This window comes from Mobula hypostoma, chromosome 11 (genome assembly GCF_963921235.1).
Source record: "Mobula hypostoma chromosome 11, sMobHyp1.1, whole genome shotgun sequence".
NCBI classification, from domain to species: Eukaryota; Metazoa; Chordata; class Chondrichthyes; order Myliobatiformes; family Myliobatidae; genus Mobula; species Mobula hypostoma.
The window spans coordinates 27365153-27380397 of NC_086107.1; the positions used below are offsets into that span (position 1 = coordinate 27365153).

Here is a 15245-nt window from a genome sequence, read left to right on the forward strand (position 1 = left end):
TGATATTGAGCATATCATATTTTGGATGAAGACAAATTAATTTCATTTATGTGTGTTTTGCATTATGTGGGCACGTGGCCAAGTGGTTAAGGCATTCGTCTGGTGATCTGAAGGACGCCAGTTCGAGCCTGAGTTGAGGCAGCGTGTTGTGTCCTTGAGCAAGGCACTTAACCACACATCGCTCTATGTCTGTGTGAGGAGTGGCACCCCACACAGTCTTTTGTTCTGCGCCTTGTAAGGCATGAAAATGCCCGACGCTGGCCTCTTAGGCCTGAGTCAACGATCCCTCCCTCCCTCCTGCATAAACCCAATGATGAATAGTGACCATCATATGGGTTTCTCAGCTATCCTGGATCTGTATGAGGAAATGGCATTGGAATTTGTGAATGGATGTGTGGATGGGGGAGTAGTAAACCTGGAGATTCTATGGAGAGTTGAACAATTGCAAAGAGTCTCTGGAGATTGCAAAGGGATCATGAGTATGCAAAGAATATGAGGACCAGTAGAAGCATTGAGGTATAGAGGGTTCTTGGGGTACAAGTTCATAGCTCACTGATAGCACTGGACAACAAAAAATTTTCTTCCTGAATAGCTTTAGGTGTGTCTTATGAATTTTGGGCTACTGATCATGAAAATCACCATGAAATTTCCCTATCACGCACCATTCGTTAAATAAACTTATGTTTATTATTTCAATTCATAATTCAAGTCAATTAAAATGTTGCCTACAATGTAAGCTGGAAAGTTTCCTATCTTGTCCAGGCATGCTCGGGCATACTTAGGTGGCGCAGCTGCTGCATGGCAGGGCAGGTTTTAGTAATAATTATTGGGCTCAGGACTGTAAGGATGGAATTTGCTATCACCAGGCACAAAAATTTCTATGAAGGATTTTGATATTTGAGACAGATGCTTCCCAGAATAACTGATGCCAAGATTAAGGAAAGCATTTTTGTTGGTCCACAAATCAAGCAGATCATCAATGACAGGCAATTTGAAGAATTTCTAGTGAGACCAGAGGAGGAGAAGATGGCGGCGTGATGCAGTGCGCAGCGGCCACTCTGGTGAATGATATCTGTTATCTGTCAAGTAGGGTGCCGTGCACAATCCTGATTTGATGGAGATAGATGTGAGAGCACGGAGGAACATCTGGAGAAACTTCTGAAATGCCTTCTTTGCTGCCGTTGCTACTGTGTGATCCAGAATCTCCGGAGGAGAAGGCCCCGAGTCCTCGGCTTTGCTTGTTGCTTGGCGGCCGGGACGGGGTCGAAGCACACGGCAGAGGATGGTGCTCGGGAGGCTGTATTGGAGGGGCTGGTCGGAGGCTTGAAGTTTTCAGACGGACTCAGAGTTGGCTGTGGTTGGGTGCTCCCAATGCATCGGCAGTTGTTGGCGCTTGGAGGTTTACGGCAGGGAGAGTTTCTCCCTTCTGCTGCCTGCTATCGGGACCTTGGGAGTCGATCGGAACTTTGAGACTTTTTTTTACCATGCCCATGGTCTGCTCTTCATCAAATTATGGTATTGCTTTGCACTGCTGTAACTATATGTTATAATTATGTTGTCTTGTCAGTGTCAGTCTTTGGTTTGTCCTGTTTTTTTGTGATATCACTGTGGAGGAACATTGTATCATTTCTTAATACATGCATTTCTAAATGACAATAAACGAGTACTGCGTGTCCTCATAATCTAATCTAAATCACATGGACCGCATTCAAGGAAGTTGTTGAAATTTTTCTCGCCATCAAACTACATGTAGCTGGTTGAAAGCATGCTTCAAGCATATAAAACCATGAAATGCAACATGTCACTAAAGATTCATTTTCTGCATTCCCATTTCGACTTCTTCCCTGCGCATCTTGGTGCTGTTAGTGACGAGCATGGTGAAAGGTTTCACCAGGACATTGCAGTCATGGAGAAAGGATACCAGGGCAACTGGAATCCATCAGTGCTGGCGAATTATTGTTGGACACTTAAGCGAGAAGCCTCAAACACTGAGTACAAATGAAAATCATTCACAAAATATTTTTAACTTAGTTGAACTATTGCAAAGCATCAGCACCATTATGCAATTAAACACATTATATTCAATAAAAGTTAATTTGTTGTGTCTCCAAATTCCTATGTGATACAAGTAGTCTGAAATTATATTTGTGTTCATCTTTAAGCAGTCTATCATAACAAAAAAAATTCTGAGGAAGCAACACTTTTGAAAAAATTTGTTGTCCAGTGCAGTGGTAACAGAAATTAATAGGGTGGTAAATAAAGGTATACGGCATGCTTGCATATAGAACTTTGGTCAGGCTGCATTTGGAGTGTTGTGTGTAGTTCTGGTCATTGCATTACAAGAAGAATGTGGAGGATTTGAAGAAGGTGTTTAAAAGGAGGTTGGCTGGAGTTTTAGCTAAAAGGAATGGCTCAGAATCAGATGGTTTCTTCTCGATCGTCAGAAGGTGGGGTGATGGGGGGTGGGGGGAGAAGGTTGGTGACCTGCCAGAAAGAGGTACAGATAGATTAGCTTTAAGGTTAGAGGGGGAAGGTTTAATGGAGATTTACATCAACACACATAAAAATTGCTGGCGAACGCAGCAGGCCAAGCAGCATCTCCAGGAAGAGGTACAGTTGAAGTTTTGGGCCAAGACCCTTTGTCAGGACGAAGGGTCTCGGCTCGAAACGTCGACTGTACCTCTTCCTAGAGATGCTGCCTGGCCTGCTGCCTTCACCAGCAACTTTTATGTATGTTGCTTGAAATTCCAGCATCTGCAGATTTCCTCATGTTTATGTTGATTTACATGGCAGTTTTGTTTTACCTGGACTGTGTTGTCAGAAGAGGTTATGGAAACTGATACAAGAGTAGTGCTTAAGAGGCATTAGAAAGACAAGTGAACACACAGGAATTGCAGGGATATAAATCATGCACAGGCAGATGGGGCTGTTTTGGATTAGTGTATTTGTCAGCACAGACCCTGTGGGCCAAAGGGTCTGTTCAATATTCTATCAGAGTTGTAAACAGTGTCAGAGCAACTGCAGCAGGTTTTCCTGTTGAATTGTCACTGAAAGTGGCAACACAACTGAATTGGGTGGTGAATTACACTTCCCGATTCCCAGTTACGAGCTCTTCAATTCAGCTCTTCTTAGCCTGTTGAGATCTACAGCAAAACCACTGACCTGACTCTGACAACTCCCACTTTTCTTCAGCTTCCATGTTTCATGAGATCCGAGAAGACTGAACTTCCACTTTAAAAGGCTTTTAATGACATAGTCACTTATTAAAGTGTCAAAATCATCAACACACCACCAAAGCGCAGGTTATTCCAACAACCCTGTACTTGCCTCAGTTAATTTGGAAGTGTATTGTGAATGGGGTGGCACAGAAGCATAAAGGTAAATGTAAATGCAGTGCTTTATCGTACCGGCTGTGAGATCAGGCTTCGACTCCTGCTGCTGAGTGTCAGGAGCTGGTACATTCTGTCTGTGACTGTGTTGATTTTCTCCTTGTGCTCTGGTTTCCGTACAAAGTTCAAAGTAAGACTTGTTCTCAGAGTACGTACATGTCACCACATGCAACCCTGAGATTCTTTTTCTCTCCACGTTCCAAAGTAGCATAGTCAGGGTTAGTAAGTCGTGGATATGCTATGTTGGTGCCACTTCTGGGCTGCCAAGCACAATCCTCACTGATTTGATGCAAGCGATGCATTTCACTGTATATTTCAATGTACAGGTGACAAATAAAGCTAATTTTTATGATTGTTTTTATGTGAATCCCTGTGACTGGCCTTCACATTTTCAACAAATAATCTTTCCAAAGGAGAGTTCACAGCAGAACCTGCACCCTAAGCTAAGACTAATACAAATGTTTCCTCATCTGAGTGCAGGAAATGCATTTTCCAAGAAAAGTTATTATAATTTAGTTTTATAATGCTAGATATTAATTATTCTCAATGCAAAATGGTCTTTTTTTCATTCACCCCCATTTCTTCACACTAGATCAATGTCCATCCTTGATTTGCTTTTTGACTTCTTGTGGATTTGTAGAACTTTTGGTGCCAATTTCAGCATTTACAATTCTCCCTGTCATTCCATTGTACTGAGTAGAAAAATATCTCTCTTCTACACGTAACTAGATATTGCAAATTTTATTTAAATTTATAAATGCACTGGTAGATGTGGACAGGAATGTAAGGGGATATTATTTTCAGAGATCATGAAAATGATCTAGCTCTATAATCACATGATAGAATATTGCTATTTGTACTTTAATGTTTAATTTTCACTATATTAGTTTATCTCCTTGTGTATAGTTAATCCCAGTACCCCTATAATCTTTGTGAAGAATAACTTAGATATGAAAGAAAATGGAATCATCTTAGGGAAATTGAAAACAGTTTTGTAACTTAAAGTATTGAATATTCTATATTAATTTGCAATTGATATCTTTATTTTCAGGCCAGACTCATGTTTTAACTTACATTGAGGATGCAGTGAGTCAGCTACTAGAATATAAGGATGAACATAGTAAAATTGGGATTACCAGGTTCTTCGCTGAATAGTAAGTACAAAAATGTCTCAAAATATCGATAGAAATTGAAACTTTTGTTAATTAAAGCAAATCATTGTGCAACAAAGTTGTTTTAATTTTTGTTCCATTTGGTATATTTGATACATATGAATTTCATGTTTGCTATGTTGTAACCCTTATAAGCTAACCTGTTAAATATCTTGCAACAAATAACTAGCACGTAACGATCTACATCAGTTTTCCTGTGATTATTTCATTGGCCAGACTAAATGTTTTGGTATTGACACCAATAGTTTGGATGTGTGAAGGGTACCATATGTTTATCCAGAATATCTTTAGTCCACTTGTTCCCCAGCAGTTTAATTCAGATCCGTTTCAGTATAAATGCTGATTTTTCCCAACAAAATATTTTAACAATTTGATTTTCCTATTTATATTGCTACATTATTTTATGGAAAATTTCAATATTTCCAATATACACAATATGAATTTTGCAATATATGAAACCTATAGCAGGAAAGGGTAATAGCTGTAGTCTACTATTACTGCAGGACTTGTATGTGTCCTGGACAAAGGAAAAATCATTGCTAACACCACTCACCCAGCAAACTACCTTTTCCAAAAGCTCTTTTCTGGAAAGTACTGGAGGGCTATTAAAATATACAAAAAAAAACAATTTCACGCCATCTTAAAAATTTCTTCTCCCAAGCAGTTAATGGGATCAACCATTCTAGTTACCCCCCACCCCCACCTCCACCCCACCTCTGTCTATCTGTTTCCTCAGTCACATTTTAAGCCACATTTTGTAATCCTATTTACATTGTAAATACATGTTGGTATAATGTACTTATGAACATTTTATTCCATGTCTGTACTTAATATTTTATGTAATTCTTTATTCCTTATAATTGTTGAAAAGTTGTTTTGTGTTCCATGTTGCACTAACACACCACAGCAAATTCCTAATATATGCAAATGTATATAGCAGATACATACAGTAAATCCTTGATCCTTATAAATCTACATATATAAATAACTGTCTTTAGCCATGTACATTTTCCTTTTCCTGTTTTTCTTTTAGTTTCCTTGTTACTCCTTTATTGAAAGTATTAACTCTTGTTAGTCTTCAGTTTCATGGACGCTTTTTCTTGTGTTTCAATCAAGAAACTATACTAGAAAAGCAAACCGTGTTGGTGAGTTGAATTAGGTTATTCAATTACATGGTACCAGATGGCTCTGCATTGTTCTGGACCATATCCCATTCCTCACAATCTAATGCTGGCTCTAAGTTCCTAATGCAATGACGACATCAGCAATAACTTTATATTTATTTAATACAAAATATGATCAGAAAACATAAGATGTCTAAATGAAAGAGATCATGTGTCTTCTGATCATAGATTGGGGGAACTTCAAGTTCAAGCTTTAAAAGAAGGAAAAGAGAAGGGGCATAATTGATTGAAATTGAAGGCTTCATTTTCAAATGTTCCTTTCTGGATACCAATCTTTTCAATGGAGCTTTTGCTCTGTCCCCTTACCTGGACTTCTTCCTGAATATCCCACAATAGCTCAATTTTTACTTTTTAATTATGAATAACAAGAGAATTCAGATATAAGTATATGTCTTTGGCATCATCTGGTTTTGCACAAGAATAGTGAAAATCACAAATTATATTCTACATCCTACAACTTTAGTGAAAGGCTTTTCCAATACCTAAGTCAACCAGCACACAGCAAATTAAAACACATCATCCCACAGGCATCAAATCAGCATGAACAATCACAAACTATATTGAATCTGGAATCTGAATCTGGAATAGATGCTTTCCTTAGGATGGAAACACAAAGAATAATCCTGTCCTCATTCATGAAAGCTTTTCGGAGCAGGCTAGCAATACAAAGGCTCTGTATGCTGAGATTATCACTAGATTCTGTAGAAATCCTGTGCTGGTGTTTTCATGGTAACTGAACTTGGTTATGACTGTTGGTTGCATTTGTGCACAAGTTATTTGAACAAGGAATTAAAAACACAAACTTAACAGTAGAAATTCCTGTTTTTTGTTAATTGGTCTAAGTAATTGGATTCTGTTCTTAGAACATGGAGCAGTGCAGCACAAGGACAAGTCAGTCCTACAGTCCATGATGTTGTGCTGAAATAATTAAACCAGTAATTAAATACCTAACTAAGACTAATCTCTTCTGCCAATACATTGTCCATATCCTTTCATTATCTATACATTTGTATGCCTATCTAAGAGCTTCTTAAATCTCCCTATCTTATTTGCCTCCACTACCACCTCTAGCAATGCATTCCAGACCTCAGTGCTCTGTGTCTGTGTGTGTAAAAATAAATAAACACACACACACACACACACACACTTGCCCTGCAAATCTCCCTTTAAACCTAGCCCCCCCTCACCTTAAAGGCATGTTCTTTAGCATAAGACATTTCAACCCTGGGAAATGATAGTTGTTGTCCAGTCTACCTATGCCTCTCATAATCTTATAAGCTTCTATCAGGTCTACTTTTAGACTTTGCTGCTCTAAAGAAAGCACCCACCACTTGTTCAACATTTTCCCCAGCATATGCCCTATAATCCAAGTATAATTTTGGTAAACATGTCCTGCGTCCTTCCCAAAGCCCCCATATCCTTCCTATAATGGAGTCACTAGCACTGAATGCAATATTTCAGATGAGGCTTAACCAGAGTTTTATAAAGTATGCCATATGCCTTCTTGAATACCCCATTGACCTATGCAGCCACTTTCAGGCAGTTGTGGCTCCAAGATCATCAATGCTGTTCAGGGTCCTGCAATTAGCAGTGTCCTGCCCCTTTTCATATGATCTCTCAAAGTGCACTACCTCGCGCTTACTTAATTAAACTCTATCTGCCATTTCTCCACCCATACCTGCAATTGATCTATAATCCACAGTATCCTTTCACAATCTTCTACACCATCCAGAATGCAATAAATTTTTATATCATATACAAACTTACTACCTCATCCACCCACATTTTCATCCAAATTGTTCATAAGTATCACAACCAGCAGAAGTTCCAGCATGGTTTCCTGTGGGACTCTACTAATCACTGACCTTCAGTCAGAATAAGTCCCGTTAACTGCTACACTCTGACTTCCTTTGCCAAACAAATTATGAATCCAAATGTACAAATCATCATGCAACCCATGCATCTTAATCTTAAGACCATATGAGCATTAGAAATAAAACCAGAATTAGTCCATTCGACCCATTGAGTCTGCTATGCCCTTCCACCATAGCTGATATATTTATTTTCTCAACCCCATTCTCCTGACTTCTTCCTGAAATCCCTTGACATTCTTACTAATCTAGAACCTATCAGTCTCCGCTTCAAATATACCTAATGATTTGGCTTCCTCAGCTATCAGTGGCAATGAATTCCACAGATTCAGCATCCTCTGACTAAAGAAATGGTTCCTCATCTCTGTTCTAAAAGTACATCCTTTGATTCTGAGGCTGTGCCCTCTGGTCCTGGACTTCCCCACCATAGGAACCATCCTCTCCACATACACTATCGGGGCCTTTCGACATTCGTTACACTTCAATGACAACCATCCTCATTCTTCTTAACTCCAGTGAACACATGCCCAGAGCCATCAAACGCCCCTCATGCATTAATCCTTTCATTCCCAGAATCATTCTCGTAAACCTCTTCTGGACCCTCTCCAATCTTTTCTTAGATAATGGCCCAAAACTACACACAATACTCCTAAATGCTGTCTAACCAATGCTTGGTAAGGGTTCAGCATTGTATCCTTGCTTTTACATCCTCAAAGTGAATGCAAACATTGCATTTTCCTTCCTTACCACCGACTCAACCTGCAAATTAACCTTTCAGGAATCCTGTATGATGATTGCTAAGTTTCTTCGCACCTCTGATTTTTAAATTTTCTGATATTTAGAAAATAGTCTATGCCTTTATTCCTTCTACCAAAGTGTGTAATCATACACTTCCCTACAGTATATTCCATCTGCCACTTCTTTGCCCACTCTCCTAATCTGCCGAAGCCCTGCAAACTCCCTTCTTTCTCAGCACTACCTGCCTCTCCCAAACCTGCTCAGAAAGCCGTCAAATTCTGTCATCAAAATCATTAACATATAATGTGAAGAAGTGCGGTCCCAACACCAGCCTTTGCAGAACACCACTGGTCACTGACAGCCAGCCAGTGTAGGCCCCCTTTATTCCCACTCTTCTTTCTCCAAGGTCTTCTGAAAATCTAAGACTCTCCTTTGCCAATCCTGCCTGTTATTTCCTCAAAGAATTCCAATAGATTTGTAAGGCAAGATTTCCCCTTAAGGAAACCATGCATTTTATCATTTGCCTCCAAGTACCTTGAAGCCTTATCCTATAAAATGGATTCTAGCATCTTCCCAACCACTTATTTTGTTCTATCATTCTTCAGTTCTCTATTTTAACATTGTTAGCCAACTCAGACTAACTGGCCTAAAAATTCCTTTCTTCTGCCTCTCTCCCTTCATGAAGATGGAGTGACGTTTGGAATTTTCCAGTGAATGTAGTGATTCTTGAAAGATTACGACTAATGCCTCCAGAAGCTCTTCATCTACATCTTTCAGATTCTGTGGTGTAGTCCATCTGGTCCCGAGTGACTTATCTACATCAGACCTTTCAGCTTCCCAAGCATCTTCTCCTTGGTAACAGCATCTACTCTCACTTCTCCCCCCAATACTCTTGAATTTCTGGCATACTGCTAGTATCTTCCACAGTGAAGACTGACACAAAATACTTATTAAGTTCTTCTAACATTTCTTTGTTCCCTATTACTACCTCTCCAGCATGATTTTCCAGTGTTCCAATATCCTCTTTCGCCTCTCTTTTACTCTTTAAATATCTGAAAAACAGTTTATATCCTCTTCCAAATGATTCTGCCATGAAGGACCTTGTTCATAGATCTACCTTTATTGACCATCTTCATCACCTCTTTGTAAAACTCAATCAACTTAGTAGGACATGATCTGTATTGCACAAAGGCATACTTTTCCAACTGCTCATAGATCCTATCCATAAAGATTTCTTCTGTTCTGCTGTTCTTTTGATCCCTATTTTAACATTGTTAGTATTACTGACATTGAGCTCTTTCAGATTTCTGATTGTGTATGTGTAATTTGTACATTATCATGAGATTCGTGTTATTGATTTAAATTGGCATATTTATACAATACTTTGGGAATCGTTCCTTGAATCCTTCAGAGACATTGGCATGAAATTCCATTGACTTATGCCATCTAGCAGCTCATGTAACAATAACATAAAGCAGCAATATTTGTTGAGTGAGATAATTTATGTTAAAAAGAATAGCTTGATTGTTACACCTTTTCAGTTATAAATTTAGGATTAATGTACTGAGGTTTCAGAATGTATATCTCTTGTAAGATAATAGAAATCGCTACCTATTCAGAGTAGTTAATCCAAGATCTAAATGTTAATCCATGCATGGAGATGGAGGAGATCTTAAATGAATTGTTTGCATCTGTGTTTACTCAGACAGACGCAGAGTACAAAAGTGATGCAAAGCAGCATCGACTTCATGGGTTCTATACAGATTACAGGGGATAATGTGTTTTCTGTCTAGAGGCAAATTAGGGTGGATAAATCCCCAGGGCATGACAAGGCGTTCCCTCTGACTCTGTGGGAGGCAAGTATAGATATTGCAGGGGCCCTAGCAGAGATACATAAATCATCCTTGGTGAAAGGTGAGGTACTGGAGGATTGGAGGATAGCTAACCTTGTTCCGCTGTTTAAGTAAGTCTCTAAGGATAAACCAGGAAATTATAGGCCTGTGAACCTGATATCAGTAATGCGAAAATTATTGGAAGGTATTGTAAGGGACTGGATATATGACTATTTGGATAGACATGGGTTGATTAGGGATGGTCAGCATGGCTTTGTATATGGTAGGTTGTGTCTAAACAACCTAATAGAGTTTTTCAAGGAAGTTACCAGTAAAGTGGATGAAGGCATGCAGTGGATGTTGTCTGTGTGGACTTTAGTAACGCACTTGACAAGGTCCTGAACGGGAGGTTGGTCAAGAAGTTCAGTTCCTCGTCATTCAGGATGAGGTAGTAAATTGGAGTAGACATTGGCTTTGAGGAATAAGCCAGTGAGTGGTTGTAGATAGTTGATCCCTGATTGGGCCTGTGACTTGTGGAGTGCCACAGGGATCGGTGCTGGGTCTACTCTTGTTTGTTATCTATATGAATTATCTGGATGATGATGTGGTTAACTGGATCAGCAAATTTGCAGATGACACCAAGAATGAGGGTATAATGGGCAGCAAGGAAGACTATCCGAGCTTGCAGCGAGATCTGGACCAGCTGGGAAAATGGGCTGAAAAATGGCAGATGGAATTTAGTACAGAGAAGTGTGAGGCGTTCCCTTTGGTAGGACCAACCAGGGTAAATCTTACACAGTGAGCGGTACGGCTCTGAGGAGTGTGGTGGAACAAGGGGATCTGGGAATACAGGTCCATAATTCATTGAAAGTAGTATCATAGGTTGATAGGATCAAAACGAAAGCTTTTGGCAATTGCCTTCATAAATCAAAGTGATGAGTTCAGGAGGTGGGATGTAATGTTGAAGTTTTATAAGATGTTAGTGAGGCCTAATTTGGAGTATTGTGTGCAGTTTTGGTCACCTAGCTACAGGCAAGATGTAAATAAGGCTGAAAGAGTACAGAGAAAATTTGCAAGGATGTTGCTGGGTCTGGAGGACTTTTGAGTTATAAGAAAAGATTGAATATGCAAGAATTTTATTCCTTGGAACATAGAAGATTGAGGGGAGATTTGATAGGGATATACGAAAGTATGAGGTGTGTATATAGGGTAAATGCAAGCAGGCTTTTTCCACTCAGGTTGGGTGGAACTAGAACTAGAGGTCATGGGTTAAGGGTGAAAAGTTTAAAGGAAACCTGAAGAGAAACTTCTTCACTCAGAGGGTCGGGAGCATGTGGTAAGAGCTGCCAGCGCAAGTGGTGCATGTGAGCTCAATTTCAGTATTTAAGTGACGTTTGGATAGATACATGCATGGTAAGGGGTATGGAGGGCTATGGTTCTGGTGCAGATTGATGGGAGTAGGTAGTTTAAATGGTTTGGCATGAACTAGATGGGCTGAAGGGCCTGTTTATGTGTGGTCCTCTTCTATCACTCTGTGACTCTAAAGTCATAAATATATCATACGTGATCATTTTAGTCATTCCAGAATTGAAGCAAGCCATTGCAGCCAGGGAGTAGGAAATCTGAGAATCCCTTTTTGTGCCTTTGTTTTGAAACCCTGAGAGAAGGCATCAAATTCTTTTATTGCTGAAGCATTTGAACAATTATGGGTGGTTGACGTTAAAAACAGGATTTTTGCATCTAAAACGAATGGTCGCATTTCTGTGCAACTTAAATAATGCCATTAGTTCAATTCTTCAGTATTAGAGGGGAATATACAATCAAATAATCTTGATTTTAAAATGTAATGTTTCTTGTACACAGTTGCCACAAACTTAGAGATTCTGATTTTTCAGTGTCAGTGAAAGGATATCTTTATACAAACAAGAAGAAGACAGTTGTGGTGAAAATGCTAAATATTCACTGTATTAATTGAAGTTACTTGAAAATAAGTGGAATAAGCATTGGCTAAAGTTTATGTTATTCTGCAGTTAAGTATACATGGATCCTAGTAAATAGAATGATGAATAATGGCTTATTGGTGTGTTTATTAAACAATCATTGTCCTTAGTCAAACAAGTTTCAGAAGAGACATGGTTTTGAAAGGAAATGAGTAGATAACCTTTTATTTATTGTATAATTAATGGGCCTTTTTTGTTGCCTACAGCTGTTGAGTGCCTATTTTATTTTGCCCAGTGACCTGTGTAAACTGGAGGATGCAGGGGCTTGGAGATCCCAAAAAAATATACCTATTATGAGTATTTGATCACTTGCTGCATGTTTATTAACTCTTTCCTTTGGAAATGCATTATAGTTGAATGTCACTTCAGGTAGATTTTTGAAATGATAGTGGAATGGGTTTTACAAATTCAAAAACAAATCTTATGCTGATGCTCGGTTGGAGCATCTCTAAACATCCAGATGTTTTGGGGAAAAAAAACAGAAAATGCTTTTCTAAATCTTACTGGGATTGAAACAAATTACACAAAATTGAAGAATACACAAAAAACTGTGCTAATTGATCTCTTCATTTTTTACCTATTGATAGCGCAAAAAAAAAACAGAATAGCGTGGAGAGAATGTGTGAAATCTAGCCATTGACTGTAATTTATAGTTCTGAGTGGCTTCACCATAATTCAGTTCCCTTCCCCCCCTTTTTAATTGCATTTCCAGCCACAGTTTGCCATGAATTGAATTTTCAAGCCTCATTTTTAACAGATTTGTCATGACAGACAACAATCAATGTGCATGAGATTAGGGCAAATACCCTTGAGTAATAACAAAACACGATTAAACGATTAAGCAATGCTTAAAAAATGCTTAACTAAATTATTGTTATTTTAGGTTATGTGCCAGAAAGCGTTTAGCATTTTTATATAGTGTTGGGAAGAAGGCCAAATAATTTTGGCATTGATTTAATATTTTGAATTTCTATTGCATATTCTGAAGCATCCAGCCTGTATGCAAGAAATTTTTGTCATGACTGTCCCTAAAATTATCTTCAGTCCTCTAACCATCTCAAAGACCACTTATTTCTATTTCTGATCAATTGTCTGATGTTTCTTGCTGCTGTTATTTCTAGTGTTACATAACCGGCAATGATGAATATCAGTCGAGACAGGTTATATAAAAACAACCAAACATTTATTAAACATGGATAAATGATAAAAAAAACGAAAACTTTAACCAGACTTTCCTGCTGGTTCTGTCCAAAGGATTCACGATGCGGGAAATAAACAGTTTAAAACAACGGACCTTAAATTCTAAAGAGCACCTTGCATGAACTCCTTTTTCCTTTTGGCAGGAGTTATTCTCTATGCGGGTCACTACTCCTTCAACGAAGACTCAATAAGGTCGATCCTTTGTTAAACTACCGAATGAAACCGACTCCTCTCAATCCTTCGGGTCCTGTACTTCAATAAAGTCTTCATTCTCCCGTACTACTGCTGGAATAAGGTACATCAACACATCTAGCAAAAATTGCCAATCGAGCACTATTGTACCTTGCAACAGAACGCAACACTCCATTTTTAAAAAAATGAAGCCACGTCATAAAATAAATATGCAACAGAAACGGAGACACAGATGCACGTTCTAGCTGGAAAACTAAAAACTAAAAACTAACTGCATCATCTGGGGTCTTCCTTTATATACCCGTGGTGCACATGTCATCACATGACCTCACATCGGTGGGAAAATTACATCAGGTGACCTCCAAAAGACCATTACATCATTCTCCAAAAAAAACACAGATCTCCTTGAGGTATGTAACACTAGAGTTGCTTATTCTGCAGCACTTCAGGCCTGCTTTCCTTATGCCATATTTCATAACCTTGCTGTTGTCCAAAACTCTCCTTCTCTCGTTCTAAAGCAGATGATGCAGATACATAAAATCTGAAATATAGCAGAAGTACTGAGCAAGTCAGGCAGCATTGAAAGAGACAAAAAGTAGAGAAAATGTGTATAGTTGATGAGGAAATGCACACTGCCTACTGACTGTTGCTCTTCACTGTCACTATCTACTAACTTAATATCTGGAGAGTTTGTCAACTGAGGCTATATGGGTGGAAATGAGGAATTAAAAAATGGATTCTGTTATAGACTACCCAATAGTCAGTGAGATTTAGAGGAGCAAATTTGTCGAGAGATTGCAGACTGTTGCAAGAAACATAAGGTTAGAGTGGTAGATGATTGTAACTTTCCACATATAGATTGGGACTCCCATACTGTAAAGGGCTGGATGGGAAAGAGGTTGTCAAATGTGTTCAGGAAAGTTTCCTTAATCAGTATGTAGAAGTTCCAATTAGAGAGAGTGTGATACTGGATCTCCTATTAGGGAGTGAGTCAGAGCAAGTAACAGAAGTTTTGTAGGGGAACACTATGCATCAAATGACCATCATGCCATTAGTTTCAGTGTGCTATGGAAAATAATATGTCGGGTCCTCACTCTGAGATCCTAAATTGGAGAAAGGCCAATTCTGATGGCATCAGAAAGGATCTGGCAAGCGTGCATTGGGACAGGTTGTTTTCAGGCAGATGTGCACTTGGTAAGTAGGATGTCTTAAAAAGTGAAATATTGAGAGTACAGAGTTTATATGTACTTGGCAGAATAAAAGGCAAAGATAACAGGAACCATGGTTTTCAAGAGATATTGAGGTCCTGGTTAAGAAGAAGGAGGTACATAGCAGCTATAGGCAGAAAGGACCAAATGAAGTACTTGATAAGTATAAGAAATGCAAGAGAACGCTTAAGAGGGAAATCAGGAGAGCTAAATGAAGGCATGATGCTGCTTTAGTAGAGAAAATGAAGGAGGGCTAACCTGCAATATATCAATGCAGTTATAAAGAAGGCAAGACAGCGGCTCTACTTCATTAGGAGTTTAAAGAGATTTGGTATATCAACAAATACACTCAAAGACTTCTACTGATGTTCCGTGGAGAGTATTCTGACAGGCTGCATCACTGTCTGGTATGGAGGAGCTACTGCACAGGACTGAAAGAAGCTGCAGAGGTTTGTAAAT

General features: G+C 38.9%; 1 protein-coding gene across 2 annotated transcripts in view; it reads left to right on the forward strand.

Moving 5' to 3' along the window:
* cstpp1 (centriolar satellite-associated tubulin polyglutamylase complex regulator 1) overlaps positions 1–15245 on the forward strand; it is a 285371-nt gene that overhangs the window by 47747 nt on the left and 222379 nt on the right. Inside the window, exons 2-3 of one of the 2 annotated variants that reach the window (XM_063061782.1) lie at positions 4441–4543; positions 13530–13988. In XM_063061782.1, the coding sequence (XP_062917852.1) occupies positions 13891–13988 (98 nt within the window). In that variant the 5' untranslated portion in view covers positions 4441–4543; positions 13530–13890. The remainder of the gene's footprint in view (positions 1–4440; positions 4544–13529; positions 13989–15245) is intronic. The other variant, XM_063061781.1, reaches the window with a different exon arrangement.